Here is a 24,158-nt window from a genome sequence, read left to right as displayed (position 1 = left end):
TACCCTTGCAAAAACATACTCTAGTAAGATTTTTCCTATCGGCAGCCAGACAACTTATACCCCTTTTTTGGAAAACCACTACCACCCCTCCCCTGTCTTCCTGGGTCTCAGTGGTCAACGACATTATGAGCATGGAAGAGATGATAGCCTCAGACAATGATACCTTTGATAAATGTAAAACTCTCTGGCTCATTTGGATCGAATACTCTACCTCTGATGCCCTGAAAACACTATTGACCAGCCTCAACTGAACTAAATATATCCTGTGCCCTTGACCCTCCGGAATGTTGCTGTACTGTAGGAACTAGTAGGGTGCCATTGCCGACTTTTCTTCCTAAAAAAAATACTAGCTGTCTGGCATTCAAGCTGATACAGATCCTTAAATACTTTTTGCATAACTGACCTGGGTCAGGGCCATGTATACAAATACAGATCATTCTCTTACTGTCCCTTTTAGGCTGCTTTCACACTGCTCCAGCGCAAAATTGTGTTAAAAAGGTATGCGTTTTTGCCTGGTTTCCGGTGCGTTTCCTGGGTGCCTATTATAGAGCATTCACCTGTGAAACTTTGACATGTGACTGAAACAAACCCACCAAAAACACAATGCTGGTGCGTTTTTGATGCGTTTTCTGTTCATTTCAATGGGGACTTCCGTTTTTAGATGCGGACCTCGTGAAGTCCAACACAGAGCCCATAGCCCTACATTGGACATAAAGTTGCTGAGGGACGGTCCACTGCCAGAGTGTAGTGGAATAGAGGAGACCGCCAACTGACAGGGGAGCAGAGGATTGGGTGAGTCATTTTGTTTTCTTAGGTTTTTGTTTTTTTAGGCTACTCCAGCCTTTCTCAACCAGGGTTCCTCCAGAGGTTGCGAGGGGTTCCTTGAACAATGATGGCTTAAACTATCACCTGAGCCTGCATAGTTCTGCTTGGCAGAGCCTGTGGCATGAGAGCATTTCCTGTTTGCTCAGGTGAGTAACCAGTCACGCCAAAGATCATGTTAGCTCTCTGTAAAGGGGGGCGTTCTTCTCACTGACCACCAGTGTAAGGAGTATTCTTCCCACTGACCACCAGTATAAGAACTATTCTTCTCGCGGACCACCAATGTAAGGAATATTCTTTCCACTGATAACCAATGTAAGGAGCATTCTTCCCCCTGATCACCAATGTAAGGGGCATTCTTCCCTTTGACCACCAATGTAAGGAGCATTCTTCCCCCTGATCACCAATGTAAGGAGCATTGTTCCCACTGTCCCATAATGTAGGGGGAGACCAGATGAACAACCAATGTAATGGGTATTCTTCCTAATGACCACCAGTGTATGGAATATTCTCCTCCCTGATCACCAATGTAAGGAGCATTCTTCCCTCTGATCACCAATGTAAGGAGCATTCTTCCCACTGATCACCAATGTAAGGAACATTCTTCCCACTGTCCCATAATGTAGGGGGAACCAGATGGACCACCAATGTAATGGGTATTCTTCCTAATGACCACCATTATAAGGAGCATTCTTCCCACTGACCACCAGTGTAAGGAATATTTTTCCCACTGACCACCAATGTAAGGGCCATTCTTCTCCTTTATCACCAATGTAAGAGCCATTCTTCCCACTGTCCCACAATGTAGGGGGAACTACATGGACCACCAATGTAATGGGTATTCTTCCTAAAACCAGTGTAAGGGGAACGCTGCTGTTTGACTAGCAGTGTGGTTTAGATAATGTACCTCAATTTGTAAATCATTTTTAGCCGAGGATCCCTGAGACCTGAACATTTTGTCAAGGGTTCCTCTGGGTTAAAAGGGTGGAGAAAACCCGTGCTGCACAAAATCTGCCGATCCTTCTGCCAGGTCAACCAGACAGTGCCAGTTTCATCAATAACAGTAGACCATGTGACTTGGCCCTTTAGGTCACTTCGGGGAATGCAAGAGCTGTATGCTGTGTTTTTTTTTTTTTATTTTTTTTTTTTTGCTTTTGTTTATTTGCAAAAAGGTACTCTTTTAACAACACAATAGTGATGAGTTTTGTTACTGCTGTGTCTGCTGGTGTTATATTTTAGTGAGAGGTCCACTTTAAGTCCAAGTAGCTGTAAAGTGAGAAAAGCCGGTGTTGCCGTGTGAACCAGACATCAGTGACCCTCCCAGTGGTATAACTGGCTTTCATCCTCTCTGCCCTAAATCTGTATTTCATTTGCTACGGTTTATTTTTTGCACAAGGCCTCACAGAAGACCAGACTGTAAAATTCACCATGACGCGGAAATGTCACATGTTGGGTAGACCAGGATCCTCTTTCAGAACAAAAGTCAGAAATAGAGATGGACAATTGATTGCCATGGAAGTTCTCTCTTTTTTTTTTTTTTTTTTGGAGATGCAACCCTATTAAAGCATTTCTGAAATCTTCACACTGCTCATGGTTCTAATGCCTTCTTCCGGTTATCTTTCGATGCGTTGGCGTGGGAAATCTTACGCTCACTGTCATCTTCATTTTATTTTTCATTCATAAGCATTCAGTTCTCATGTGTTCCCGAATGCAAATGATTGTAAGATAACGCCATACGAGCTGCTATTCCATCATTCACATCTCTCACCATCCCAGGGGTCCCACCCAAAGCCTTTTCTGTAATTAGCAGAATTCATTTATGTGGAACTCTTGGCAAACAGTTGAATTTTCCAGCTCCAGGTTTTATTGCGGTCTGTGCGCCCATTAGGGAGATTTGCCCTCTCAATGTGTCTTGTTTATCATTATCACTTAAAATAAAATCCCAAACTCTGGGTTGTCACTAGAACTGGAATAGAGGGGAAACCTTCCAATGGGGACACTAGTTCTGGTGACAACCAGGGATTCCCTCACTTTGGAAGGATTTTCTCCCACTTCCTGTTTTGGCTATGGGGCAGGAAGTGAAAGGGAAATCTCCCCCAGTAAGACATAAATAAAAAAAGAAAAATCCTGACAGGAGGTATAACTTTCCCTTCCAAAATGAAAAAAAAAAGTTTTGCCTTTTAGTTCTGCTTTAACCACTTCAATACCGATCACTTTCACCCTCTTCCTGCCCAGGCCAATGTTTAGCTTTCAGCACTGTTGCACTTTGTATGACAATTGCACGGTAATGAAACACTGTATCTATATGCAATTTATCCTTTTTTTGAGACTGATAGAACTTTCTTTTGGTGGTATTTAATCACCCCTGCGGTTTTTATTTTTTGAGAAATAAATGAAAAAAGCCTGAATTTTTTTTTTTTCACAATTTTCATTCTTTTTTTATTTGTTTCTCAAAAAATATGAAACTGCAGTGGTGATTAACCGCTTCAGCCCCGAAAGATTTTACCCCCTTTCTGACCAGAGCACTTTTTGCGAATTGGCACTGCGCCGCTTTAACTTACAATTGTGTGGTCGTGCGACGTTGCACCCAAACAAAATTGACGTCCTTTTTTTCCCACAAATAGAGCTTTCTTTTGGTGGTATTTGATCACTTCTGCGGTTTTTATTTTTTGTGCTATAAACAAAAAAAAAAGCGACAATTTTGAAAAAAACACTATTATTTACTATAATAAATATCCCCCCAAAAATATATAAAAAAAAATGTTTTCCTCAGTTTAGGCCGATATGTTTTCTTATACATATTTTTGGTAAAAAAAAATCACAATAAGCGTATATTGATTGGTTTGCGCAAAAGTTATAGCATCTACAAAATAGGGGATAGTTTTATGACATTTTTATTTTATGTATTTTTTTTATTAGTAATGGAGGTGATCTGCGATTTTTATCGGAACTGCGACATTATGGTGAACACATCCGACACTTTTGACACTATTTTGGGACCATTGTCATTTATACAGCGATCAGTGCTATAAAAATGCTATAAAAATGCACTGATTACTGTGAATGAAGGGGTTAACCACTAGGGAGCGATTAAGGGGTTAAGTGTGTCCTAGGGAGTGATTCTAACTGTGGGGGGGGGTGGGCTTCAAGTCACATGACAGGGAGCAGTGATCTCTGTCATGACACAAGCCAAAACGGGGAAATGCCTTGTTTATATAGGCATTTCCCCGTTCTGAGGCTCCGTGACACGATCGCCGGGAGACTGGCGGACATCGAGTCCACCAGTCACGCTGTACGCGGCGCGTGTCCTCCTGCTATCCCCGGCTCTTAAAAGGGACGTACAGGTACGCCCATTTACCCACCACTGCCATCGTTCTGACGTATATCGGCGTGCAGCGGTCGGCAAGTGGTTAAATACCACCAAAAGAAAGTTCTATCGGTCTCAAAAAAAATGATAAATTGCATATAGATACAGTTGTGCATGACCACTCAATTATCATATAAAGTGCGACAGCGCTGAAAGCTAAAAATTGGCCTGGGCAGGAAGGGGGTGAAAGTGATCGGTATTGAAGTGGTTAAAGCAGAACTAAAGGCAAAACTTTTTTTTTCATTTTGGAAGGGAAAGTTATACCTCCTGTCAGGATTTTTATTTTTTCAAAAACTTTTTCTTTGTTTCTGTAATGCCCCTTTCACACCTACGAACCGTTCATCCGTTTTTCATTCATCCATTGACGGATGAAAAATGGACATCAATGCATTCCTATGGAAAAACCCATCCCTTGGAAGGACAAAGACCTGACAGAGGTTTTTTTACGTTTCCACATTCTTTCTATTCAAACCTAAAACGAAAAGTTCAGGCTTTACATATAGTTTAAAAGGCTAATGCCTTCAAATCAATTTAATTTTCCTTTTTTTAAGATTATAATTTCATTTTTTTTTGTATACATATAAATATTTGTTATGCAGAAACTTTTAATACAGGGTTCACCCATGATAAAGGATACATAGAGCACCAACAGTTTGCTAAAGAAAGTGCCCAGCAGAAGCTGTTTTTTTGGACTGTCTTTCTAATTGAAGTGATTTATAAACGTTCTTTTTTTTTTTTCTAATAACAAACACATCATACTTGCCTTCTCTGTGCACCGAATAGCCCCGATCCTCCTCTTTTCTTATCCTCCACCTGTGCTCTTCCCCTCCTGCTGAATGCCCCCATAGAAAGCCGCTTGCTATGTGCGCACTTGAGTATGCTCACTCCCGAGCCAGCTGTGTGTGTCCATAAGACACACAGAGCATTGCTCGGCCCTACCCCTGCTCCCTCCTTGCTGGCTGTGATTGACAGGGTTCACCCATGATACATGATGAAGCACTAACAGTTTGCTGAAGGAAGTGCCCAGCAGAAGCTGTTTTTTTCGGACTGTCTCTTTCTAATTAAATGTCCTTATGATTCTGTCAAATTGAATCATCTCCTGCCCCTTATGAACAGGGGAAAGGGGGAATGAGTTATGCATTCAGTTGTGTGTGCAAATTTTAACCATTGAGCCACATGAACAGGTATTTGTTTAGTTAGGATTTGCTGGCAAACATGAAAAGGGACCCAAAGCACCACCTTGTGGCTGTGAATATACAGTATATTTATTAATGAGCAATATTTCCTGTTTGGCTGGAAAAAAAGTATACTAAGTCTTTTCACAGCCTGTCAGATGCTCGCTGAAGAGTGACCCGAACATGGATCACTCTTCAGAGACCAAAGCAAGTGTAAACAAGGCCAGAGGGCTCTTTTACACAGGCGTTGAATTCTAAAAATGCACCTATGAGCATTCTGGACACGTTGCACAGGTGTTTAAGTTGCTTCAGGCAGCGCTCCTCAAATGCCCTATGAGATGTTTGGTTTTTTTTTTTCATTTTATTATGAGGTTAAAATGGGAAATGATCACTTTTGACAATTTGCAACCACACCAAAAACATGCTGTCAACAACATGAGTGCGTTTAAAGTGCGTTTTTGCAGTGCACTTGTGGTGGATTTCAATAGAAAGGAATGGAAGCAGCTGCCAAGCGCCAGCGCCTGCCGTACTCTGCAATAATTTTTTCCTCACCACGATGCCAGGCAACACTAACACTGCAGTGTGTACACCTCCATTTGCTTCTGTTTCAAACATTTTGGGTGGCATTGATAGGTGTTCAGGAAGCATTAAAAATGTGACTCCACCTCCTATTTTTAACACGTGTGTGAAAGAGCCCTTAGGGGCTTTTCACACTAGCAGTTCTCTCTGAAGAACGATCTGTGTTTGGATTTCTCTTCAGAGAGTATTTGACAGGTGGTGAGGAAGTTTATCACCTCTTCACTGTCTGATTTAACCCCTTACCCCTTTAACCCCATACCGCCTGCAAAGCGGCCCCAATCACTTGAATGCACTTGGGGTATAATTGTCGGCGTGGCATAAAGCATTGCGGCCATGACATGTACCTCTTTGGCCAAAAGTTTTGAGAATGACACAAATAATAATTTTTGCAAAGTCTGCTGTTTCAGTGTTTTTAGATCTTTTTGTCAGATGTTACTGTGGTATACTGAAGTATAATTACAAGCATTTCATAAGTGTCAAAGGCTTTTATTGACAATTACATTAAAGTGGTGTTCCGGCCAAAATTATACTTTTTAAATAAAAATACCCCTATAATACACAAGCTTAATGTATTCTAGTAAAGTTAGTCTGTAAACTAAGGTCTGTTTTGTTAGTTTATAGCAGTAGTTTGTTATTTTATAAACTTATAGCAGGCCGTGGCCATCTTAAGTGTGGGCATCTGAAGCCAGACTGTATTTCTTCCTGGATCTCATCCTTGCAGATCTCGCACATGCTCAGTGCAGCACAAGCAGTGTAATAGGTTTCAGGTCAGGTTTCCATAGCAATGGCAGTTTCAGAGGAAGTTGCCGCCCCTTCCCAGAAGGCATTGAAAACAGGAAATGATGCAATGGGCCGCGGCCAGGGAGGAGGAAGTGAAAAATAAATACAGCAGATATACAGTAGGTGCTGAGAAAAAAAATTTTTAAAATATCCAATTTGTTTACAGTGCACAGTTTAGTGAGGGATGCTGAAGAGTTGTAAAAGTGGCTGGAACTCCACTTTAAGTTTATGCAGAGTCAATATTTGAAGTGTTGACCCTCCTTTTTCAAGACCTCTGCAATTCCCCCTGGCATGCTGTCAGTCAACTTCTGGGCCACATCCTGACTGATGACAGCCCATTTTTGCATAATCAATTCTTGGAGTTTGTCAGAATTTGTAGGGGATTTTTTTTGTTCACTCGCCTCTTGAGGATTGACCACAAGTTCTTAATGGGATTAAGGTCTGGGGAGTTTCCTGGTCATGGACCCAAACTTTTGATATTTTGTTCCCCGAGCCACTTAAGTTATCACTTTTGCTTTATGGCAAGGTGCTCCCAGCATGCAGGAAAAGGCATTGTTCTTACCAAACTGTTCTTGGATAGTTGGGAGAAGTTGCTCTCAGGGGATGTTTTTGTCCCATTCTTTATTCATGGCTGTGTTTGGCAAAATTGTGAGTGAGCCCCACTCCCTTGGCTGAGACGCGACCCCACACATGAATGGTCTCAGAATTCTTGACTGATAGTAGCGCTCACCTTTTCTTCTCCAGACAAGGTTTTTTCCGGATGCCCCCAACAATTGGAAAGGGGATTCATCAGAGAAAATGACTTTACCCCAGTCCTCAGCAGTCCAATCCCTGTACCTTTTGCAGAATATCAGTCTGTCCCTGATATTTTTCCTGGAGAGAAGTGGCTTCTTTGCTGCCCTTCTTGACACCAGGCCATCCTCCAAAAGTCTTGCAGATGCACTCGCACCTGGCTACTGTCATTCCTGAGCAAGCTCTGCACTGGCGGTGTCCCGATCCCGCAGCTCAGTCAACTGTAGGAGACGGTCCTGGCGCTTGCTGGACTTTCTTGGGCACCCTGAAGCCTTCTTCACAACATTTGAGCCTCTCTCCTTGAAGATCCGATAAATGGTTGGTTTAGGTGCAATCTTAGTAGCAGCAATATCCCTGTCTATGACACCCTTTTTGTGCAAAGCAATGTTGACTGCACGTGCTTCCTTACAGGTAACCGTGGTAACAGAGGAAGAACAATGATTTCAAGCACCACCCTCCTTTTTAAAGCTTCCAGTTATTCTAATTCTAAAGCCCTCGTTCACACTTAGGGCGACTTTAAAATCTGAACTCAAACCCGCATTTCAGTGCGAGTTCGGGGGCAATTTGAAAGACATCTGTGCGGGTTCATGCACAGATGTCTATTGAAATCGCCCCCGAAGTCACCAAAAGCAGTGCGTCGCACCGATTCGGATAGTGCCATTGCCGGCAATAGGCTCTGATTTGGCATGCGATTTATCAAAAACGATGTTTTATGGGGACCTGCCTAGTCTAACCAGCCAATCTGTATCCAATCAGACAGGTCCTTACACTACATAGTCTTTAGTGGATCTGAAGGAAATTGTACAAATTGTAATGTATGTAGTAAATCTAGCACGCTGGTGTATAGGCAGGGTTGCTCCTAAATTTACTTGCCAGGTATAGCTACCTTGGCCCATTGTTAGGGATCAATTGATTTCACTCGAAGTCTGTAATTGCTGCACTTTTCTCTTTTGCCACTAGGTGGCCGGTACCTGGTGGCATTAGATACGAGAAGGGCAATGCAAGGTCAGATTATGGGTATATATGGGGTATCCCAGCCAATGGGCAGGGAATTACTTAAATCCCTTGGCCTGCTGGGAGAACCTATATGTTTGGGTGGAGTCCGGTGATCAGTATTCTGTACCACCTGGACGGCTGTCTGGGTGGACGTGTGTTGTATTGCCCGGGCTGCTAGGCCGGAGTTTGGGCCTATCCCAGGCACATCTGACTGCTAGGCAGGGTTGGGATTGCGGCTTGCAATCCAACCTAAAGTGATGGTTCTGCCGGCCAGAGAACCTGTCATGGTCAGAGGTAGAGGGGAAGCTGTCGCCAGTAAGGGACCATCCACCTTATTACCAGGGACCACAGTGACTAGCTGAAGCAAGTACCGGAGCAGTATTCTCACCAACCGGGGATGGGGAAGCATCGGGAAACTTCAGTGGGTATCGAGCCAGGGACCCAGCCAGCGGAGGTGACGCTTGCAGAGCAGCCTTGTGTGTCAAGCTAGTGACTGAGCAGGCCAGTGGGGTGAATCTTAAGAAGTATCTTGAGTGCCAAGCTAGAGACCCAGCAGAGAAACGGGGGTGACGCTTGCGGAAGATACTACAGTGAGGACTGAAGGACCTCAAGGGATTCAGTGGCAGTGAATCATCTAGTCTAGTGAGAGAGAGACTAGGAGCTCAGTGGGCTGTAGAAATACAAGAAGTGATTGTATTGGAAGTGAAGGAACTGTTGCACTTTGTGTTAGAAACCGTTGCCATAGGAGACAACATTCCTATACATGCAGATGTGGCGTCTTGCTTGATGCATTTCCCTGCATGGCTGTCCTCCTGTAAAAGTCTTGGTGTCTGCCAATTAACCTTGCAACTACCTAAGGGTGTCCTGGCCCTAACCCTCTCTCCCAAAATTCTGTTAAGAGTAATAAAATCTCTTTTGCATTCAAGAAGTGTCTGGTGCCCATGAATCTACCTTGCATTACACCCACTATGCCTTGCAACCCACCATATACAGAAGGATGTCAGCTATCTCCGTCCCTGGAGGTTCTCATAAGACCAAAGGAGGCCTGGGACCTTGCTACATAAGCTTAACCACTTGCTGCCCGCCCTATTACAGATTGACGGCGGCAAAGTGGTTTGATATTCCTGACCGGACGTCATATGACGTGATCAGGAATATCAAGCCGCTGCGCGCCCCCGGGGGCGCGTATTGCGGCGATCGTTGTTGTGGGGTGTCAGTCTGACACCCTGCAACACTGATCTAGGTAAAGAGTGTCCAATCTCGGCTGATCATGATGTAAATAGGAAGAGCTGGTGATCGGCTTTTCCTCACTCGCGTCTGACAGACGCGAGTAGAGCCGATCGGCTGCTCTCCTGACAGGGGGGGGGTCTGTGCTGATTGTTTATCAGCACAGCCCCCCCTCGGATCCTACCCAGGACCACCAGGGAAGCCGCCCAGGACCACCAGGGAAGCGATCCACACTGGACCACCAGGTATGCCCCTAGACCACCAGGGAAATGCCACTGTGTGCCCAGGCAGCTGCCAATCTGTGCCCAGGCAGCTGCCAGTCAGTGCCCACTTCAATGCCTACCACTGCCAGTGCCACCAGGGATGCCCATCAGTGCCGCGTATCAGTGCCACGTATCAGTGCCCAGCAGTGCCGCCTGTTAGTGCCCATCAGTGCCCAGCAGTGCCGCCTATCAGTGCCCAGCAGTGCCGCCTTTCATTGCCCATCAGTGTCGCCCATCAGTGCCAACCAGTGCCGCCTATCAATGCCCATCAGTGCTGCATATCAGTGCCACCCATCAGTGCCGCCTACCAGTGCCGCATATCAGTGCCGCATATCAGTGCCCGCTCATTGATGCCACCTCATCGGTGCTGCCGTATCAGTGCCTGTCAGTGCTGCCTTATCAGTGCCCATCAGTGAAAGAGAAAACTTACTTATTTACAATTTTTTTTAACAGAAACAAAAGCAAAACTTTTATTTTTTTCAAAATTTTCGGTCTTTTTTTATTTGTTTTGCGAAAAATAAAAACCGCAGAGGTGATCAAATACCACCAAAAGAAAGGTCTATTTGTGGGAACAAAATGATAAAAATTTAGTTTGGGTACAGTGTAGCATGACCGCGCAATTGTCATTCAAACTGCGACAGCGCTGAAAGCTGAAAATTGGTCTGATCAGGAAGGTGTCTAAGTGCCTGGTATTGAAGTGGTTAAAGTATAACTAAAGGCAAACCCTTTTTTTTTTTGTTTGAAACATGGTGGAGAGGGATTCGAACTTTAAAGTGGTTGTAAATGATCACCTTGTAAAACAACCCATTCAGTTTAAAATGGAAATAAAAGGCAAAACGTTTTTGTATAGATATAAAAATTATAAACATAAATGCCTTTTTTCCCTTTTTTCTAAGTGATCACGTTCCCTCTGTTCTCAGCTGCATAAGAACTGGGGGGAGGAGACGCAGCACACTGAGCTTCCCAGTAACCGGCTGTGCAGGGGAGGCGTGTCAGGACAACACTGATCATTGGAGGAGAGCAGGCTGAGTTCCCAGCATAGCTAGAGAACTGACCACAGTGTGCTCTCCTGCTTAGTGTGGTCAGTTTTTAATAGGAAAGCAGAGGGACTGACGGGAACAGCAGGGATTTCACCCAAAGTTAGCAATACAAAGAGTACAGGAGTCTTTCTCAAGCAAGTACATGGTACAGCAGGCACATTATCAGAAATATGAATTGTTGGATTTTTACTGCTGTCTGGGTTTCTTTAAAGCATTCGTTAACCCAACATCATTTTTAATCCTTCCTTACTGTATCCAGAACTGAAAAGAAGGAGCTTTTGGCTTGACATACACTTTAATTATTAAGCAAAAACTTTTTGGCAAGCTCCGTCAGTCCCTAAAGAAAGGCAGCTTTTCTTATTTGGTCTCTTCGCGGTTATTTGTTTTGGCTTTCAGTTTTAACTTGACCTGCCTGCTTACGTGTTGGAGGAAAACTTAGTCATAGCACTTCCTAAAGCACAATCCACCATGAACCCGCCATGGTTATTATACTGGGTGTGTGTATTCCTGCTGACTATATCTCATTTGTCTTCAAAATTTAAAGAGAAGAGCCGCAGTTCTACATTTCAAACACAAATTGCTCATTGGAACATGCCAAAGATAATTTAGTCCTATTAAAGGGTAACTCCATTTTCGTGGTGGATAAAAAATAGCAAATAAAGAAAAAAATAATAAAGCGTATACAATTGTGAAACAAATAATTTTGTAATTGAATGTTATTAAAAATGACCTTTCCTTTTCAATGTGCAGCTCTGCAATTTTCTGTACATGCAATGTAATATGTTCTGTACATAGAATGAGTACTGACCACCCACCACAAACATTATTTCCTGCTTGTATGATTGGCTCACTGATTTTCCCATAAGTCTGCACTAAGAGACAAGTCAGATTTCAGGCATCCCCTGCAATAAATTTTCATTTTCGGTGAGATGCTTTCAATAGGAAATCACGGCTAAAGGGATGCAGGCCCAGCAATTTTCCTAATTAGAGCCCTGCAGGTGCAGCAGCTGATAATTGTGAAACCACTCCCAGTAGATTCACTTTGCCACATGGACACAGAGAAACACACAGCTATTTCTCCAGAATAACTAAAGGTAGAAATTTGCAACAAAGTTTGTTAAAGTCCTTGCATTGTACATGCAGTGCCTTGAAAAAGTATTCATACCCCTTAAAATTTTCCAGATTTTCTTATGTTACAACCAAAAATGTAAATGTATTTTATTGAATTTAATGTGATAGACCAACACATAATTGACACATAATTGTGAAGTGGAAGGAAAATGATAAATGGTTTTCAAAATTTTTTACAAATAAATATGTAAAAAGTGTGGGGTACATTTGTATGGCGCCCCCCGGAGTCAATACTTTGTAGAACCTCCTTTCACTGCAATTACAGCTGTAAGTCTTTTTGGGGATGTCTCTACCAGCTTTGCCCATTCTTCTTTGCAAAATAGCTCAAGCTCTGTCACATTGGATGGAGAGTGTCTGTGAACAGCAATTTTCAAGTCTTGCCACAGATTCTCAATTGAATTTAGGTCTGGACTTTGACTGGGCCATTCTAACACATGAATATGCTTTGATCTAAACCATTCCATTGTAGCTCTGGCTGTATGTTTAGGGTCGTTGTCCTGCTGGAAGGTGAACCTCCACCCCAGTCTCAAGTCCTTTGTAGACTCTAACAGGTTTTCTTTTAAGATTGCCCTGTATTTGGCTCCATCCATCTTCCCATCAACTCTGACCAGCTTCCCTGTCCCTGCTGAAGAAAAGAATCCCCACAACAGGATGCTACCACCACCATGTTTCACGGCGGGGATGCTGTGTTCAGGGTGATGTGCAGTGTTAGTTTTCCACCACACATAGCGTTTTTCTTTTAGGCCAAAAAGTTCAATTTTGGTCTCATCTGACCAGAGCACCTTCTTCCACATGTTTGCTGTTTCCCCCACATGGCTTCTCACAGACTGCAAACTTGACTTCTTATGGCTTTCTTTCAACAATGGCTTTCTTCTTGCCACTCTTCCATAAAGACCAGATTTGTGGAGTGCACGACTAATAATTATAATAAATTGAGAGTCTGCGCTTAGGATATTAGAAGGGCTGCTGCCTCCCCTTAATTAATTCCTAATTAGGAGTTAATTGGATGTATTAGAAAAGGAAAAATGGGGAAATTGGCGCTGCCCTATTAATCAATAGAAATTTACCAAACCTTATAAAATTATAAAATTGTGTGTAAAACAAAAAAAGTACTTTTATAGGTAACTTAACCCCTTCATTGGTGCCAAAATTTATAAATATATAAAAAATGTTTCTTTAAAGTGAACGTGCTGATCCTCTGTGTTGCTTAAATAATTATCACGGTGTGTGGGTTTGGTTTAAATTTGCTCCACCTCTGTTACAACATATCAACTTTGTTAAAAATTGTCATTCAATAGCCTCCTATAGTATTAGTGTCACAAAATTAGGGGCTAACAGTAACCATGTGAGGGTCTCCTTATATCCCTTTTAAATACGGTACCAAAAGTGCACTGTGCATGAAGTGAAACAAAGGTGCATTGAACTATAAATACTAAAATACATATAGACTAAATTCATATAAACAAATCCATAAAGACATAAGTCCAGACCATTAGTATTCTTATAAAAAGTACATCTGTGGGAAATGAAAGTCCCTGAAATAAAACCCAAACAGGGTAAAAAAGTCTTAATATTAGAAGAAAGGATGTTTAGGAACGTCAGGATCGGTTAGCATGCATTCACAGCTGTCCAAGGGGTGGTAATAGGTGACTCCTGTGCATGTAGAAACTGGTGACTCCAAGTGCTCCCCCCGTGCTCCCCCACTCACCAGAATCCGTCACCCTCAAAGGGGTATTAGGCAAGAGAGTGGGTGCCTCAGGATGACTGCCTCTGTTGGATGTCCCTCTACCGCTCTGCTCATTTATGGGTTCCTTCTTATGTGGTGGTAGTGAGGATCCCCTTCTCTGAGTCTGGATGTTTCCACTATTTTCCACCTCCGTGCTGTTAAATCCTCCTCCCGCAAAGAAAACAGACAGGGAGCTTGTATGGTGAAGTACGTCCGATTTATTCAAAGATTAAAACGTTTAAAAACAAAGCAACCGACGCTGGATGCAAGAGATGGGATCGGGAAACGAATCCGAGCGTGTGTCCCACCTTGCGTTCCAGCCGGCTCTTCCGGGTATGACGTGTGAGCGTGACTCCGCCTTACGCGTTTCGTCATCAGACGTTGTCAAAGACACAACGTCTGATGACGAAACGCGTAAGGCGGAGTCACGCTCACACGTCATACCCGGAAGAGCCGGCTGGAACGCAAGGTGGGACGCACGCTCCTATTCGTTTCCCGATCCCATCTCTTGCATCCAGCGGCGGTTGCTTTGTTTTTAAACGTTTTAATCTTTGAATAAATCGGACGTACTTCACCATACAAGCCCCCTGTCTGTTTTCTTTGCGGGAGGAGGATTTAACAGCACGGAGGTGGAAAATAGTGGAAACATCCAGACTCGGAGAAGGGGATCCTCACTACCAGCACATAAGAAGGAACCCATAAATGAGCAGAGCGGTAGAGGGACATCCAACAGAGGCAGTCATCCTGAGGCACCCACTCTCTTGCCTAATACCCCTTTGAGGGTGACGGATTCTGGTGAGTGGGGGAGCACGGGGGGGAGCACTTGGAGTCACCAGTTTCTACACGCACAGGAGTCACCTATTACCACCCCTTGGACAGCTGTGAATGCATGCTAACCGATCCTGACGTTCCTAAACATCCTTTCTTCTAATATTAAGACTTTTTTTACCCTGTTTGGGTTTTATTTCAGGGACTTTCATTTCCCACAGATGTACTTTTTATAAGAATACTAATGGTCTGGACTTATGTCTTTATGGATTTGTTTATATGAATTTAGTCTATATGTATTTTAGTATTTATAGTTCAATGCACCTTTGTTTCACTTCATGCACAGTGCACTTTTGGTACCGTATTTAAAAGGGATATAAGGAGACCCTCACATGGTTACTGTTAGCCCCTAATTTTGTGACACTAATACTATAGGAGGCTATTGAATGACAATTTTTAACAAAGTTGATATGTTGTAACAGAGGTGGAGCAAATTTAAACCAAACCCACACACCGTGATAATTATTTAAGCAACACAGAGGATCAGCACGTTCACTTTAAAGAAACATTTTTTATATATTTATAAATTTTGGCACCAATGAAGGGGTTAAGTTACCTATAAAAGTACTTTTTGTGTTTTACACACAATTTTATAATTTTATAAGGTTTGGTAAATTTCTATTGATTAATAGGGCAGCGCCAATTTCCCCATTTTTCCTTTTCTAACACGACTAATAGTTGTCCTGTGGACAGATTCTCCCATCTGAGCTGTGGATTTCTGCAGTTCCTCCAAAGTAACCATGGGCCTCTTGGCTTCTTCTCTGATTAATGCTCTCCTTGCCCGGCCTGTCAGTTTAGGTGGACGGCCATGTCTTGGTAGGTTTGCAGTTGTGCCATACTCTTTCCATTTTCAGATGATGGATTGAACAGTGCTCTGTGAGATGTTCAAAGCTTGGAATATTTTTTATAACCTAACCCTGCTTTGAACTTCTCCACAACTTTATCCCTGACCTGTCTGGTATGTTCCTTGGCCTTCATGATGCCCTTTTGTTCACTAAGGTTCTCTAACAAACCTCTGAGGGCTTCACAGAACAGCTGTATTTATACTGAGATTAAATTACACACAGGTAGACTTTATTTACTAATTCGGTGACTTCTGAAGGCATATGGTTCCACTATATTTTAGTTAGGGGTAAAGGGGGCTGAATACAAATGCACTCCACACTTTTCAGATATTTATTTGTAAAAAAAACGTGAAAACCGTTTATCATTTTCCTTCTACTTTGTGTTGGTCTATCACATTAAATCCCAAAAAATACATTTACGCTTTTGGTTGTAACAAGACAAAATGTGGAAAATTTCAAGGGGTATGAATACTTTTTTAAGGAACTGTAGATCACTCAGGGGTGAATATGAAAAACTAAATATGTTCAACGCATTGAAGATTTTTGTGTAGTTGGAGGGGGGGGGGTCTTTTGCTTCACTTATTGCGAGAGAAGCACCATCTCCCAGACACAGAGGTCTACCACTACACCCAGTTACTTCATTTTATAAAGTCTTTACAATGTCGAGGAGATATTTCTAGTTGAACTGCTTTTGAATTTATGCAGATCATATGATAAACAATCTGGTTTTATATCGGCAATATATGCCATGCTGATTTCACAATCTTTTAACCACTTGCCTACTAGGCACTTTTACCCTCTTCTTGCCCAGGCCAATTTTCAGCTTTTAGCACTGTCACATTTTGAATGACAATTGCGCGGTCATGCAACACTGTACCCAAACAAAATTTTTATCATTTTTTTTTTCACACAAATAGAGCTTTCTTTTTGTGATATTTAATTACCACTGGGTTTTTTATTTTTTGCTAAATAAATTAAAAAAGACCAAAAATTTTGAAAAAAACCAAAGTTTTTCATGGTTTGCTATAGAATTTTGCAAACAGGTAATTTTTCTCTTTCACTGATATGCGCTGATGAGGCTGCACTGATGGGTATTGATAGGCTGCACCAATGGGCATTGATGAGGCGGCACTGATGAGCGCTGATGGACACTGGTGGGCAGCACTGATAGGTGACACTGATGGGCACTGATTGGCAGCACTGGGGGGGCACTGTTGGGACTGCACTGATAATTCAGACACTGATGATCAGTGTAGATGTTCCTTTCACAGAAGCTGGTTATCAGCTCTCCTCTCCTCATACTGTCAGCATGAGGAAAAGAATACCAATAACCTGCTTGTGTTTACATTGTGATCAGATGTGATTGAATACAGCTGATCACGTGGTAAAGCACCGCTGATTGGCTCTTTACCCCAATCTGTGATTAAAGGATGAAGCTAAAGGTCACCATGATCACAGAGCACATCGCAGCGGGCACAATCACAGGAGGACGTCATATGATGCTCTCCCTCAACTGGCTGGCCGCACTGTAGCCATCATTCAGCAGAAATGTTACTATCACAGGGGTACTTTATAGGCATTCTGCTATTTTAAATGTCAACATTGGCTGATTAAGTTACATAATGGGTTTTTTCAACTGTAACTTTTCAAATTGGTAACTGTTTTGTATGTATCATCTGAAATCTGCTAATACAAATGATTAAGATATATAAGTGTTTCACCAGGCCTGCAGAAACACCGCTCAGCGCCAAACACCCAAACAGACCCAAGATGTAGATATATTAATATTAAATAAAAAAGAATAAGTAAATATTCACAGGTGCATAACCGTGAATAAACACCAGTATGCAATTAAAAGTTAGACATAAATAAGATTGAACTCCATTGTGTCTGTCTAGGCAGAGAGACAATCTAGTGAGCAGCAGCCGTCTCAAACCAGAGAAAAAAACAAATAAAAAAGCAGTGTTATAAAGTAATCACCATTTAGACTAAATTATCACATTAGACAGCGCTAATGTTGAGCATTTGAAACTTGTGGCCAACAACACATATATGGACAGTCTTATATCAGAGAAGAGTCCTTTAAAAGAAAATCCCTTATAAAGGGAAGTGATGAAAAGTTCAGGGTGTAATTCAAATAATCAACAGGTGATCTTGAAAAAAACAATCCTCCACATGCACCTTCCACCGATCACTGTGAGATCCACCCGGTGACAAACACTCTCCCCCTAGGGGATTAAACTCACCAGAAAAGGGGAGTAATAAAACCTTCAGAGTCGGCACTCTTTAGAAGTAGTATGTTGCCATCATTACTATACACAGGGTCACAGGTTTGCAGGGCTCATAATGAATCAAAAAAAAGGAGAAAGAATGGTGCACATAGCATAATCTCTGTTGAAGTCAAAGGATATGACGAAACGCGTCAGGGCGTGGCCAACACGACGCAGGAAGTGACGTGTGCGCTCCACCTGAGTCATCTGCACAACCAGGAAGTACTGAGCCTTTCTTGTGTAGCGGCGCTGACAGCTTTGGGTGAAGTGTACACACTGGCAATGCCTGTTTGATTGATTGCTCACTGTTTGTTTTATTTGATGTACGTAATTTTATTGAAGGGGGGTTCTTTGTCTGTCTTTGTGCAAGGGGTTTTGAAGCAATAAACAGGATTACGCTATGTGCACCATTCTTTCTCCTTTTTTTTGATTCATTATGAGCCCTGCAAACCTGTGACCCTGTGTATAGTAATGATGGCAACATACTACTTCTAAAGAGTGCCGACTCTGAAGGTTTTATTACTCCCCTTTTCTGGTGAGTTTAATCCCCTAGGGGGAGAGTGTTTGTCACCGGGTGGATCTCACAGTGATCGGTGGAAGGTGCATGTGGAGGATTGTTTTTTTCAAGATCACCTGTTGATTATTTGAATTACACCCTGAACTTTTCATCACTTCCCTTTATAAGGGATTTTCTTTTAAAGGACTCTTCTCTGATATAAGACTGTCCATATATGTGTTGTTGGCCACAAGTTTCAAATGCTCAACATTAGCGCTGTCTAGTGTGATAATTTAGTCTAAATGGTGATTACTTTATAACACTGCTTTTTTAATACAAATGATTGTAAACAAAAAGCTAAATATGCAGTTTATCCAATGAAAGAAATACAGTGACAAAAAGATGACCTAATGCTAATTTCCTATCTGTTAAAGAGGAAGTAAACCCCGATGGGTTTTACTTCCTCTTTTGCTCCCCGCAAGGCCTGCAAATTAAAAGCATAATGGTAATTGTATAACACTTACCTGCAAACAAAGCCTGCGCTGTCCCCTGTGCAGGCCGCGTCCATCTTTGCCCTTCTTCCTTCCGGGGCCGCGGACTCCGGCTCTGTGACTGGCCTGAGCCGCGTGACGTCAGTCACGGCACACGCTGGGGGATGAAACGGCACGGTGGTCCGTTTCTTCACAGCGCATGTGCCAATGATGACATTGGCGCACTACAAGTGAAATATCTCCTAAACGGTGCACATTTAGGAGATATTTCCACTACCTATAGGTAAGCCTTATGCCCCGTACACACGGTCGGACTTTGTTCGGACATTCCGACAACAAAATCCTAGGATTTTTTCCGACGGATGTTGGCTCAAACTTGTCTTGCATACACACGGTCACACAAAGTTGTCGGAAAATCCGATCGTTCTGAACGCGGTGACGTAAAACATGTATTCCGGGACTATAAACGGGGCAGTGGCCAATAGCTTTCATCTCTTTATTTATTCTGAGCATGCGTGGCACTTTGTGCGTCGGATTTGTGTACACACGATCGGAATTTCCGACAACGGATTTTGTTGTCGGAAAATGTTATATCCTGCTCTCAAACTTTGTGTGTCGGAAAATCCGATGGAAAATGTGTGATGGAGCCTACACACGGTCGGAAATTCCGACAACAAGGTCCTATCGCACATTTTCCGTCGTAAAATCCGACCGTGTGTACGGGGCATTAGTCTAGGCTTACCTATAGGTAAATGTCACACAAAAGGGTTTACAACCACTTTAAAGCAGACACTGAGTCAAAAATAAATAAAAATAAAAATTGAATAGCCCATTAGAAGAAGAAATTAAATGGAAAAATTGAAAATAAATTATCACAATACTCAATTCAATCGAGAATTGTCCACTGCAGTATCTTTTTCTGCCACAAGATGTCCTCAGTCTTTTGGGTTGAATGGTAGACAGCATCATTAAACCCACTCCCTCTGAGGCCAGGTTGTCATGGACCCGTTCCAACATATGACACTAGACCAGTGGTCCCCAAACTGCGGCCCGCGGGCCAGATGTGGCCCTTTGCTTCCCTTTATCTGGTCCCTAGGGCACTTTTCCTACCACTGACACCAAAGATGGAAAACTATTTATCCCATTGACACTATAGATGGGGCACCATTACTTCCACTGACACCAATGATGGGGATTATTCTTTCCACTAATACCAGTGATGGAGCACTATTCTTCCCACAATACCAACGATGGGGCACCATTCCTCCCACTGACACCAAGGATGGAGATTATTCTTCCCACTAATACCAATACCTCCTACTGCCCACAAGCATTATGTCATTATTTTACCCACACTGACCACCAGGTCTAACGTGTTTTCTACTCCCACTTGCCACAGTGTGGTCCTCCTAAAGTCTGAAGGATAGTAAATCAGCCCTTTGCTTAGACAGTTTGGAGACCCCTGCTCTAGACAGTGAAAGTAAAAGCAGCACAGTGATAAGGTCTTTATTCTTCTTTTTTTTTTTTTAATAAAAATAGAGGTATATAAATAGAGGTACTGTATTTATATAGCACCAACAATCTATGCCTTACAGAACGTTTTATATTCATACACCCAGACATATATACATCAGCCCCTGCCCTCAAGGAGCTTACAATCTAAGGTCCCTAGCTCACATACATTCATTTACTGGAGCAAATTTAGACAGGGGCCAATTAAATTATCAGCCAGTCTTTGGGCGGAAACCCACACAAGCCTCAGGAAGAACTTCCAAACTCCTTGCAAGTAGTGTCCTTTTTCAGAGGACACCAGTGCTTTAAGGCAAAATTGGTAACTGCTGTGCTGTGGAGCAAGCCACTGTTCTTTGCAGCAAATCAATTCAGCACATGCATTTATTTGCTCGCTGTGCTGCTTCTCTCTATACCCAAGATAAGCTCTGCGGTGTAAAGAGATGCTGAGATCAAGTCCGATTCAGTAACATAAAATACAACTAATGATGTATTAATAAATACGTAACTGCATCAATTTGTGTCTTTTATAACTGCCTAGAGTTCAATTATAAAGTATAACTAATTTTTTTCTAGTTTTGGATGGAGTGGAGAAGGTTTAACTCCTTGGTGTCGGCCGCGCGCAAATATGCGGTTTCTCAGCGGCCGGGCCTTGGTGCTGAGTGGCCGCATATTCGCGTGCTCCCGGCACAGTTACCGGCGGCTAACGCAAAACTGATCATGTGGCAGCCAATCATGGCAGTCATAGGACCTTAAGCCCTGCCTCTCAGCTTGTAAAACCCCTTAAGGGGCCGACAGGCGCCGGCTCCGAGGGGTGAAATTAGAACACCTGTCAGGTTTATATTGCTGTCTGTGTCCCCGTAAGGGAGATTCACTCTCTCTTTGTCCTGTTCACTGTTTACCGGTATTATCCAGTAAAAGAAAATCCCAAAATGTGGGCTGTCCCCAGAACAGTAATAGAGGAGAAATCTTCCACCAGGGACACTAGTTCTGGTGACAACCCTCAGTTTGGAGGGATATACTCTCCCCTTTCTGTTTTGGGACAGGAAGTGAAGGGAAATCTACCCAATGAGACACATATAGCAAAAAAAAAGAGTTTAAACCCTCCTTTACTGTATCCAAAATGAAAAATAAAATTGCCTTTAGTTCTACTTTAATGTAAACCTGACATCCATTTTAATTTTAAAAAAAGTGAAAGCTCTGCCTCAGAGCCAACACCACCAGTTGACCGCTATTAGCACCCTATGGGTTAAACTACACAAAAGAATGCAGTATCATTTTTATCTGACTGCCACATGCTGATTGTGTAAATCACACCATAGGCGGCCATTTGTTCCCATCTGTGTATCGATTGATTTCTACTCTTAGCACTCTTTAGACTCTTGCCTTAAAAAATTGTGGAAAGTATATTAAGTGTGTTTTATTTCCAAGCATATATGAAGAAAAATCATAAGACCAACATTTCGGGGGCAAAAAGTTCCCCTTCTGAATGTGCAACCTTGATGAAAGGGACCTTTGTGTCCCCGAATTATCCGTCTTGCTGCTGTACTTAATGTATGCTTTCACGTAAAACTCAGTTTATATATTTTTCGGAGTGTGCCAGCTATCTGTTACCTGGTGTTTGTAGCGCCACCCAATGTATTTTAAATGCTCATAAAGGTAAAAGTTCAGGATGGATCTTCTCAAACTTAAAATGTCTCAAAATACTTTTTCCTATAATTATCTTAAAATCTCTCCTTTCTGCAGATCAATTTGGATGCCAGCACAAGGGAGCTAACCGAACACAACCTTCTAGTCCCCACACGCTCAACATTTGATGAAGCTCAGCGAAGAATTTACGGCCTGATGGAACGTGATTCCTACCCACGATTTCTTCGTTCTGATCTCTACCAGAGTATGCTCCATCCACCCAATGGAGCCTGCTGAGTGAGGAAGAACAGTATGGTGAGCGCGGGGAGGAGCCAGCTTAGTACCTGGCTAAAGGGACTGCCGTTTTAGCTTTTCAATGGACCGTCTTAGAAAGGTTTTCTTGAAGGACTGCATGACCTGTGTCAAGATGGAGTCAGTCATGCCAAAGCTTGCCAGGAGTGGCTATTTTGAACAATGAGTATCTCTTAAAATATGCCCCCATTTTGATCCTGCGCGGACCAAAATGCTTCTATGCCATAGCCTTCTTGGCTAAGCCATTTTTGAACTGTGGAGCTTCTTGCCTTTACTTTTTTGCCGTTTTGAATCAGAAAGTAGTCAGAGATGGCTGCTATGATTCAAGGTAGAGTCTGTCGTGTCAGCGCTTGTAGTGGATGGTGACCAGTGTTAACACTAATGGATCTATACAAAGAAAAGGTCTCCCGCAGGGGTCTCGAAGGTCGTAAGGTTGGATCGTCTTTAAGAGACGCTTCATCGGTGGTGACCGCTTGCCTAAAATAACTTCCACTTAGAACACTAATTACGTCTGAAGATCAGAGCCAGACAGACAGACGTAGGCCTCCCTCATCTCGGAGGCCATTTTGAACACTAATTTTAAACCAAGTCATCTTTGTTTTCTGGTAAGTTGTAATTAGATAGGTGGGTTTTTCTCTTTTCTGATGACCACCAATGGTTGAAGAGTCAAAATCGATGTAATATATTTTAAATTAATTTTTTTAATTATTTTTTAAAAAAACAGAAACATTCATTTTATTAGGTTAAAACCTGCTGATTTCAGAATTGTTATCAATCCTGGGGGTTATCCTGCCATGGTACATTTTCGCCTGCAGGTCAGATCACTGTTGTGGTCCAGTTATGCATAACAAAGGTCAGCCATTTTGAACAACGTCACTTGAGCCATCAGCCATTTTGAGCTCAGTCCTCTGTAACTCCACAGAGGTAATGAACGGCCACGTTTAGAAAAACCATTGACCAGTGCCGCTCCTGCTCTCCCCCCACCCCACCCAAAGTCTCTACCTTTTGTTAACACTATGGATAACCTTTGAAGCCTTGCGCCTTTTTCTTTGCACTGTTAAAAGCCTTTTGCGCCTTTTCTGCTATTTTTTTAAAATGCCTCCATATTGATGCACTGAAGCCATGTCCCGCTCCTGCACCCCGATGATGCACGTTGCTGCCTCAGTTCAGCTGGCCACTATTTATATGGCCCATGTAGCCGTCACCTCTTAATGTTGTCCATTTTTTTTTTTTTTTTTTTGTGTGTGTCGAGTCATACTTGTCTGTAGTCACCATGTTGGAAATTGTGTCAGCCATTTTGAAGAAGTCCGTTCCCTAGCAGGGATCCTAAGCCTCTCAATAGCCCTTTTCCCAAATTGAGGATTACTTTATTTTCTACTTTCCTGTTACGGCCTGCATTGCCCTTCCATAACTTCCCTGCTTGAGACCTGCAACGTGTTGTACATCATTTACTTGTGGCGATAAGTTTGAAATCAGGTTAAAAAAAGTGTTTTGTTTTTTTTTTTTGGGTTATGAAGTCTAAATGTTTTTTATGAGTAACTATGTAACTAGTCTTAAGCACTGAATAAAGATCTACAGTATTCACTCCTGTCTCCTGCAGTTTCTTTCACTCAAGGCGTTAAGAGCAATGGTGACTCATCCACAAGCTGCCGAGGTGCCATAAAGTGCCGGCTTGAAGGGCAAGCACAACTAAACTACAGCTTGGTTTATTTAGAAGGACAATAAAAATGTAACTTTGGCCTCCTCTTAATCAGACGGGCCAAGTGCTTTACAATCATGACCTTCTATTCCTTTTAAGAAGACGTGGTGGGATCAGCTTAATCATTTCTGAATTTAGCTAAAGCTAAATTATCCATTTTTGAAACCCCACTGTGGACTTC

General features: G+C 42.5%; 1 protein-coding gene across 1 annotated transcript in view; it reads left to right on the top strand.

Annotated features, from left to right (window-relative positions):
• Positions 1-23,862, top strand: part of LOC141107610 (regulator of G-protein signaling 3-like) — a 163,086-nt gene extending 139,224 nt beyond the window's left edge. Inside the window, exon 7 of the mRNA XM_073598465.1 lies at positions 22,084-23,862. Within this exon, the coding sequence (XP_073454566.1) occupies positions 22,084-22,263 (180 nt within the window). The 3' untranslated portion in view covers positions 22,264-23,862. The remainder of the gene's footprint in view (positions 1-22,083) is intronic.
• The last annotated feature ends 296 nt before the right edge of the window (positions 23,863-24,158 follow it).

The sequence above is a fragment of the Aquarana catesbeiana genome, linkage group LG09 (genome assembly GCF_042186555.1).
Source record: "Aquarana catesbeiana isolate 2022-GZ linkage group LG09, ASM4218655v1, whole genome shotgun sequence".
Classification (NCBI taxonomy): Eukaryota; Metazoa; Chordata; class Amphibia; order Anura; family Ranidae; genus Aquarana; species Aquarana catesbeiana.
The sequence above is the reverse complement of the archived record's forward strand: the minus strand, read 5'-3'. Positions and strand labels throughout refer to the sequence as shown.